At 47.4% G+C, this 9457-nt stretch overlaps 1 protein-coding gene across 2 annotated transcripts in view; it reads left to right on the forward strand.

Annotated features, from left to right (window-relative positions):
- Positions 1–9457, forward strand: part of Fmnl3 (formin like 3) — a 56364-nt gene that overhangs the window by 32494 nt on the left and 14413 nt on the right. For both annotated transcript variants that reach the window (XM_010623627.2, XM_019207430.2), the window contains exons 2-5: positions 2256–2339; positions 4416–4496; positions 4763–4839; positions 7901–7984. In XM_010623627.2, coding sequence (XP_010621929.1) covers positions 2256–2339; positions 4416–4496; positions 4763–4839; positions 7901–7984 — 326 coding nt within the window. The remainder of the gene's footprint in view (positions 1–2255; positions 2340–4415; positions 4497–4762; positions 4840–7900; positions 7985–9457) is intronic.

The raw sequence follows: 9457 nt of genomic DNA on the forward strand, positions 1-9457 counted from the left end.
CCTGGGCCTGCCTCTGACCTTGGGTCTGTGTTGGTTAAGGTCCCCTGCTCCCATCTTGCTGTCCACACAGACATGTTGAAATTAGCTCTTAGCAATTCAGTTCCAGAGAGAACATTCCAGGCTTGTATTAGCCCATCCTGCCATCAGTACTGCATTAACTGTGGGAAGGACTTGATTAGCCCTTCTTTCTTGTAGAAGTTGAGGTAGATTTGTGGGTCACTGGAAGCCACGGGGAGGGGTTTGGTGTGGTGACTCCTTTCTTTCCTCTTCTTACCTAAACCCACGTCTCTAGTTTTAAATTCTTCTATTTATAAACTCGTTAGAGAAGGCTATAAGCATAGACATGGTTCCTTAAAGGTAAAATCAACATGCAGCTGGTTTAATAGTGTGTATGAGTTACGCAGTGTGACAGAAATAATTTGTAAGAATTTCCTTTTGATTCCTTAAAAATATATGCTCCCCCCCATTCTTCTTCCTCTCTGGAATAAAGCGGAGCCTTTGTGATTGATTCTTTGGAGACCTTGGATACTCAGTTCGTGTCCCCTGAGATGGGGGTGTGGGCAGAGATAAACCACATGGTCGTGTGATCCGATCAAAGTGTCAGACTGCCTTTAAAGGCAAAGGCTAGGATGGTGGAGCAAAGCTCAAGGGACTGCAGAGGGAGGGGACAGGCATGGCTGCAGGGCAGGCAGGAGGAGAGGGTGGGCTCCCAGCAGAGCAGGCTATGCACAGACACCTTAGGCCTCTGTCACTCACACTTTACTTTGTCTTGTTTGTTTGTTTGCTTTGGTACTGGGATCAAAACTGGACCTTGCACTTTCAAGGCAGGTGGCAGAACCACTGAGCTAAATTCCTGGCTCCTTTGTCTATTCACTCAACAAGCAGTACTGAGCAAAATAAAATGATTCCCAGACTATCATTTAGTATCTTATGTTACAGTGTGTGAATGCTTTATCTTAATTGGGAGGGTTGTCATAAATACTCTTCTACTAATACTTTTTTTTTTTTTTTTGAGCCAGGGTCTTTCTATGTAGCTCAGGCTGACCTTGAACTCACTATGTAGTCCAGGTTGGCCTCAAACTTGGGGCAGTACTCCTGCCTCAGGAGGAGGCACTCTTGCCTAAGTGCTAGGGTTACTGGCATGTGCTACCATGCCTGGCTCTACTAATATTTAAAGTCCCGAACTTTTTCTTTTTTTTTTTTTTTTTTGAGGGGGGTCCGGGGTGGGGATTGAACTCGGGTTCTTGCGCTTGCAAGGCAGGCCACCGAACCGCTGAGCTAAATCCCGGGCTTAAACTTTTGTAAATATTTTCCTAAGCCAGGCCTGGTGGCGCACACCTGTAATCCCGGCACTCGGGAGGCTGAGGCAGGAGGATCGCTATGAGTTCGATACCAGCCTGGACTACATAGTGAGTTCCAGGTCAGTCTTACTACATAGTGAGACCCTGTCTCAAACAAAACAAAACAAAAAAATATTTTCCTAAAACTAGTTGAGCAGTTCTCTTTACACAATTGCTGCATCCTGATTTAGGTAAAAGGTAGATTGGCAGCTGCTGTGTAGGCTGAGGGTGACTCAGGACTCAGAGCAGGAAAGTCACCCCTCTTTCAGTTCATGGCAGAAAAACGGATTGAAAGTTGCTGCTTTAAACTGGGGGCTTTCAGGACTGGCGTGTTGGCACACGCCTGTAATCCCAGCACTTGGAAGGCTGAGGCAGGAGGAGTACTTTGAGTTGGAGGCCAGCCTGGGCTACATAGTGAGTTCAAGACCAGCCTGAACTATATTGCGAGATTCTGTCTCAAAACATCAAAACAAAGAATAATAAATAAACAAACTTGGGCTTTCAAAGTTTTCACCTCTCAAATGTTAAGTATATTTTACAGCATGATCTATGTGCACATGACATATATATACATATATACATAATATATAAAAGAAAAGTTTCATTAAATGTTTATGCTTTCTACTTGCAACGAATCTGGTATCTTCTGTTTAAATTTGCTCGTTTTCATTGAAATGAAGTTAATTTTGACTGACCAAATTGATTCCATGACTGGTATGGTATGGAAAACACTGCTCAACCAAACATGACTAATATGTATAACAAGGAGGCAAGAAGGACTGTCCCACCTCTTTGGGCCTGCAACAGAGTCAAGGTGAAGTGTGACGGCTCAGCAGGGGCAGTGGGGACAGGGCAGCCTTTCCGTCCTCACCTGTGGTGTATGTCTCAGCCTGTTAACTCAGCTTCTCTCCTCAGAGCTCCATGAACCTGCCTCCCGACAAGGCCCGGCTCCTGAGGCAGTATGACAACGAGAAGAAGTGGGATCTGATTTGTGACCAGGTACTGGGTTGAAAGAGCAGGGATGTTGTGAGAGGGCTGGTTATTGGGCTGGACAAGGAAGTACCAGAGGCACCAACTGAGTCTCTGCAGGAACCCTGGCCTGGCTTGCCTCATTCTGTGCTTTCTGTTCCAAAGTGATTCCTCATAGCAGAGACAGAGCTGGTAGGCTGAGCTCCTGCAAAAGGCTGTCTTCACTTGCTCCATTGGGTGGTTTGTGCCGGGTGGGCTGTGGAGCAGGTTGCTGGTTTCCCCAGCAGAGCCTGTTCCTGTGATTCATCAGGGTCAGGGTTATGCCTGGCAGGGTCTCCCAAGGAACCCTTCTCTGTCACTTTGCTCCAGACCTGGCAAATAGCAAGATGCATCTTATTATCTACAGGCCTCTAGGAATGAGACCCTGGAGTCCCCTAATCCTCCATTTCCAAATGTGAGACTAGTCAAGGACTGCTGGTCTCGCTACATGAAGTGTTTATAACTCAAATAGAAGAATTACCATTATTTTGTTCAGAACTAAGGTTTCTAACACCTACCACCTGGCTCTTCCTCCTATACACATGGTCCTGAGTCTTTGAACTCAGGCATGCCTGTCTGTAAGGCTGAGTTGGCTGCTACTTCTGTATTTCTTGGTAGGTATGGAGGGGGCTGGCACAGAGTGTGGGCAGTTTGTTACCCTGTGCTTTGCCATGAACAAATTTAATTCTTTTTTAAGCTGAAGAAAATCATAATAATGTTTATTGAGTGCTGATTTTATATCAAGTACTCTACACATACTGAAATATCATTTAATTCTCATAAAAACCCTCTAAGCAAGGTACCATGGCATGGCACTTTATTAGAAGAACACAGGGGGCCAGGCATGGTGGTGCACACCTGTAATCCCAGCACTTGGGAGGCTGAGGCAGTAGTATCGCTGTGAGTTTGAGAGCAGCCTGGGCTACATAGTGAGTTCCAGGTCAGTCTCAACTACATAGTGAGACCCTGTCTCAAAAAACCAAAAAAAAGCCCCCCCCAAAAAGAACCCAGGGGTCAGTGATCTGCCTAGTGCTGGTGATCAGTGGAGCCAAACTGGCCTCAGAAAAGCAGGTGCCAAGACTGCTGTTCTCTCCCGCTGCCTTCCTGGTCATGCTGCTTGACCTAAGTGAAGGTTATAATTCAGAGGTCCTGATCCAAGTTCCTTCTCTAATGAAGGCCTATTTCCTTGGATTCTGCACTAAAATGTATTGATTAGTGCCTGCTTGGGGTTTGGAGAGCAGCAGCCCTTTGGTACTGGGATCTTCTAGCTGATGATCTCTCATTCCTTTCTATGTCGTACAATTTCAGCTTTCTCAAACCTCTCGTTTTCTCTTATTTGTTTTCAGGTACTATTTCCTAACATATCATTTTCCTGAATTCTTTCCAGCTTTTTGGCTATGTCAGTTGTGGACTCTTTTAGAACCAGAATACCCAGGGTTTGTTATCCCAAGTTTCTTCTTGGGTTAGATGGGGGTTGGGCCGAAGTAGAGAGGGCCTAGATTGTGGTCTGTGTAGAAGGGTTAAGCGGTGACTTTGTTGAGAGCAGCCTTCATCATTTGAGGCTGCTTTGGATTGGTGGAGTCTGGGGCCTGGGTAAGGAGCAGAAAGTGCTTTGGTAGCCTTAGCTGTGTTAATGCTGCAGAACCAGCCCAGTTCCAGGGTTTGGAGCTATGAAAGCTGAATTCTGCAAGATCAAGCTTCCCTCCTCTTGGTTTTCCTGACTTCATCCATCAGTTGACTGGGCAGATAAAGCATTTGCTAGTCATTTATTTTGGATATTATTCGTAGCTCTGTAATCCCCACATCTTAACAAGCAGGAGGCTCTTAAAGTAATTTTTAGCATAGAAAAGCATTTTAGGCTGAGGAAACACGAATTGGAGGAGGAAAAGATGGCAACATGTGGGAACACCTGGGGGATAAGTCAAGGAAGGAATCTAGGGTTGGGGCAGTGCTCAGGATTAGGTGACAGCTGGAAGGCTGAGTCCCCTTGTTGAGCACTTCACGTACTGTCCTTCCTTGGTGTCCTTCTCAGATTGTGTGTTACACATATGCGTATTTTCCCTATAGGAACGATTCCAGGTGAAGAATCCTCCCCACACTTATATCCAGAAACTCCAGAGCTTCTTGGACCCTAGTGTAACTCGGAAGGTAAAGTATGAAGCAGTGGGGCAGTGTCTCACTGCCCTTTGTAGTATTGTTTGGCTTAGGGCTGGGGCATCTGCTTTTAAGCATTGAGAGTTGGATTTTCAGACTCTGAGGCCAGGAGCTTGGAATGGGTGCCTAGTACTGGAGGGAAAGCCTGTAACTCCATTCTTGTACCCTCTCCCTTTCTTTTTCTGCTCCTTTATTTTGTGCTGTAAGTTGGACAGGATAGTGGGGGGCTCCGTTGGTGACAGAAGATTCCATGTTTACAGAAGTTCAGGAGGAGAGTGCAGGAGTCAACCAAAGTACTGAGAGAGCTGGAGATCTCCCTTCGCACCAACCACATTGGGTGAGTCGGGTGTGACTACTCTACGTAGCCCCAGGCACTACCTGCTACGAAGGATCTGGTGTCCTCTGTGGGTGGTTTGCCTGTTTATCCTTTGTGCGGAGGAGCACAGTTGCCTCTTACATGGCTTCTTGTTCCCCAGAACTCCAGATTGTGCCATTTCTGGCTTTTCTTCCCTCAGCTCTTCCAGCTGCAACTGGATGCTTCTGGCAAGCATGAGGCCTCTCCTGGGGTCCTCAGACTGTGGCTTTGAGTAGAAGATGTTCTCACAACAGCTGAGCTTACAGTCTGCCTGTGGCCTGGGACTGAGCCAAGCAAGGCCTGTAGAAGGCTGGGGGTGGGGGGAACATGCTACATTGGGTAGGGCTGAGACCTAGTTGTTGTTGAGCAACTATTTGGACTCCGTGATATCCAGAAGTTTATTACTTGTTTGGGAAAAAGCAATCTTGGTTCATGAGCAGAAGAAGCTTCCTGATGCACCAGGAAAGCTTTCAGGAGGTAAACATCTTGTGTAGTCACAGATCCTGGTGCTTCCAACTCGACAGCCCTCCTCCACACACACCCTAGGATCTGTGTGAGTCTTTCCTTCCAGGCTCTGAGTAGGGAACCAGGAATTGCTAAAAACAGGTAGAGGGCTAGTTCATCGAGGTACAGTAAGAAGACAGCACCTCAGTTTGTTGAAACTAATCAGCAAGTATTGTGAAGAGAGAGAATGTATGTGTACACACATGCAGAAAGGACAGTAAAGGAAGGAACCCTGGTATAGAACTGCAGGCAGGGTTTCCTAGCTGGCCAGTGCGTGGCATGAATATGAGCACCTCAGTGAATGTGAAGTAGGTCCTAGTAGCAGGCAGTTTGGATGTTTTCTGGGAAAGTGCCAGCCCCATGTCCTTGAACTTCCTGAGAGTAGGGTGGAAAGAACCAGGTGACATCATCAGCCTTTCCTCTCCTGTCATGGCATCAGCCCTCTTGCCCCCCCCACCCCGAGGCTGCTCCTGCTTGGGTTTATTTAGAGGGAGGGGACACCTGTGTGTAACCAGCTGTAGCAACCGTCAGAAGGGAAACAGCGCAAGAAAGAACAGGAAAGATCAGTTCCTGAGTATGGGTTACATATCTCATCTATGAACCAGCTGTGGAAAGCCAGGCCTCCACCTTGATGAATCCTTCACCAAAAGGAAAACCAGCAGGACTTCTCTGTTAGCGTGGTTGTGGAGGCGAGAGTGATACCAAGGGGAGCCCTGAGTACCACCTGCCACCTGGATTACTCCAGAGGACCTTCCCTCTCTCAGGCCCTGTGATCTTTTTAAGTCCTGCTGTGATCAGAGTGAGGGTGGAGGTCTGCTCCTCTTGGGAGGGGACCAGAGCAGTGTGTGACAGTCCCCTCTGCCCTCCTTTCTACCTGATACCTGTCCCTCTGTCATCTGACCAGGCACTAGGGCCTGAGCACCATGGTTCCCAGGCTTTAAAACCTCTTGAAAGTTGGCACACAAGTTAGAAGTCTGGACATAGGCATTGGTTCCCAGGGAATAGCTTAGTACTGGCATTTTAGGAGCTCCTGCCCTCTGACCTGAGGCTTCTTTGGGTAGTTGTGTGGGAGAGCCAAGACCCTTCCTGGCAGCAAGTTTGTCAGGCTGGCGTGTAGGGGCTTCAGGGTGGGAGGAGGCAAAGGCTAGGTGAAGAGAGGATTGTGCTTTGGTCAGAGCGTGACTGGCCCAGGGCCTGCAGAAGTACGTGTGCAGGGCAGCAGATGGGAACTGAAGCTCTGGAATGGGGCCGGCTGGGAAGTGGGATTCCAGAGCCCCCTCCGGTTCCTTTCCCTCCCTGGTTTGTATTGGTTTCTCTGCCTTGCCTAAGTACCCTTTAACCTCTCCTCAAAGTGTCAAGATCCCGAAAATAGCAGTGTAGACTCAGACAGGAAATGAGAAGGGGGTGGGGAGCTGGAGAGCAGACAGACAGGAAATGGGAGGGCTGTAGGCCCCCAGAGAGGAAGCTAACTTCAGGCAGCTCCGGTGTCAGCTTTAGCCAGAGCCTGCTGCCAAATCTCAGCTGGGCCTGGAGCTCTAGCTCCAGCCTCTCTCTGGAGCGCTCTCTGGGGTGTGGTTGGCTAAGCTGGTGTTCCAGCTGTGGGGAAAAAGCAACACTGCAGGGGGCTGGGTACAGCTGGCTCATGTAGAGCCCCCAGACATCCCAGGGGAATAGAGCACTTCAGCAAGTAAAGGCTTCATCCCGAGGGTTTATGTGTCTGTGCGGTGGATGAACCTGCTGTATAACAGTCTCCCTGGAATTAACTGTTCACTTTCATTCTAGAGGTGTCTTGGCCCAAAAGGAATAAAGACAGAGGTGCGAAAATATTCTGGGACATTGTCCTTCAAGGGCCCTATTGTCCACCTTCCTGCCTTCCTGGCTGAGCGGATCCATATCCCCAGTGTGACTCTGAGTGCGTGGAATTCTGGAGTTTCTTGAGCTCCTGATCATTGTGCTGGCCTTTTCCGGTTCTTCCAGACTCACTCTGACTAAACACAGAACTCCCACATCCCTCTTTGCTTACTGCTTTCCAAAAGTGCTGCCCTTGAGCTCTGTGAAGAGCCCTTTGGCATAGTAAGCCTCTGACCCAGAGCTCTCTTTGTTCCTTCCTGCCTGTATCTTGAACACTTTGATCAAGCTGGGGATTTGCTGGCTCTGTGAAGCAAACACAGCTCTGTACGTGGGTCTGTGGTAAATGTTCTAGATGCCTCCACAATTCTTCCAGTAAATATTGAGCAAGGACTGTGTGCCTAGCCTTGTGCTATACCTGAGGGATACAGAAAATGATCAAGCTAGGGCCCTGTCCTGTATGGAGAAAGTACCTGGCTGCTTGTTTGACTGAAGCATGTTCATGATAAAGCAAATGTTGTTAGAAGGACCTGCCCCTGTCTACCCTGCCTGTGTGCTGGCTCACAGATTTTGGTCTTCAGAATTTTCCCAGCTTGGTACTAGATTCCAGGGGGATTCAGGAAGGATGTAATTGGGTTACCCTCCATGCACCTTAGCAGACCTCTTCCCCTGTGTTCTCCTGTGTCTGCAGGTGGGTGAGGGAGTTTCTGAATGGTGAAAACAAAGGCCTGGATGTGCTGGTGGATTACCTGTCCTTTGCACAATGTTCTGTCATGTGAGTACTACTCCGGGCTAAAGGAAGGGACTTATTGGGGAGGATACAGTCCCATTCTACTTAGAAGAAGAAAGGTGAAATCCCAGCAAGTGAAGATGGGAACAGGCATCCCAGGACAAGAGGAAATAGCCCAGGAGTGATGTGAAATGGACGGGAAAGCAAAGGGGATGTCAGCAAAGACTGACCAGTTGGCTGGAAAAGAAGGTGTGTTTTGGGTAGCAAGAAAAAGGTGATATGGAAGGGAATCTTGGGATCAGAACCCAAAGGATCCAATACCAGGATAGGGCAGGTAATCTAAGAAGATGTCCTGGCTCCCAGGAGACATCCTTGGTGGGATCTGTCCATCTCTGCAGAACTGAATCCTCAACAAAGCAACTCCAGATGTGAAAATTTTACTCCAGATCATTACTGAACCTGTGACTAGGCCTGACAAATGAAGCATTTGGGAGCCCTGGGGTGGGGTGGAGGCTTGGAGGCAGCCAGAAGCAAGTTAGCACCGGAAGGCGGTTAGAGAACAAGGGCTTTCAATTAGACAAAGTTGGGCCAGGAATTTACCTATTGGTTCCGCCTCCTGCCTCATAAGGACCCAAGTTCAATCTCCAGTACCCCCCCACAAAAAAAAACCAATTAGACAAAGCTGAGTTTGGGCCTCAGTTGTATCTTGTACTGCCTGTGAGACCTCAAGCACATTTGTCCTCTTCTGTAAGGGATCTTCGTTCCAGGGTTGTAAGGATTAATTAATGTGTGTAAACCACTTGGTATTTGGAACATACTAGGTCTACACTATGGTAGAAGCTTTATTACTAATTTTATCATTCAAATAGTGTGCTTTATCATAATTTCCTGAATATGTGAAAAGACAGGTGACAGTGAATAAACAAGGTGGCCAACCTAGATAAATTTACCCTAGGGAGAACAATCATCCCAATTGGCTTGTGATTCTCCTTGGTTGCCCCCACACTGAAAGTCCCATGCTCAAGAAACCCCACAGGCCTGGACCTTGGCCCTTGCCTAGACTTTCATTTTCTTACTGTCTCAGCCCCTTTGTCAGACAGGTCTTGATCTCCTCTCCTTAAGAGGATGAACTGATGCCTGTCATGGATTTGGCCCCCTGTCATCTTTTCCAAGGGATCCTCTGTTAAAATCAAATGTGACCCATTCCATGTTCCTGTCCCTGTAGAAGTCATACCTTGTGATCTTTGTACCCCTTTAAATATTCTTTTTATAGAAATAAATGAAAAATATTTGCTGAAGTTTTAAAATTCAGAACTTTTATAGTAAAAGGATATAAGGTAATTTTTCCTATTAAGTCTATCTTATTTGAAAAAGCAAACAAAACCCAGCTCCTTTAAACCAAGAATACACTGGAACCTCAGTACTAATGTCCATAGTAAATTGTTTTAAAAAGAAAGACTCAGTGGTTCCACCACCTACCTCACAAGCGCAAGGTTCCAAGTTCATTCGCCGGTACCA

This window comes from Fukomys damarensis, unplaced genomic scaffold, assembly GCF_012274545.1.
Source record: "Fukomys damarensis isolate Sample0158 unplaced genomic scaffold, DMR_v1.0_HiC HiC_scaffold_15, whole genome shotgun sequence".
NCBI lineage: Eukaryota > Metazoa > Chordata > Mammalia > Rodentia > Bathyergidae > Fukomys > Fukomys damarensis.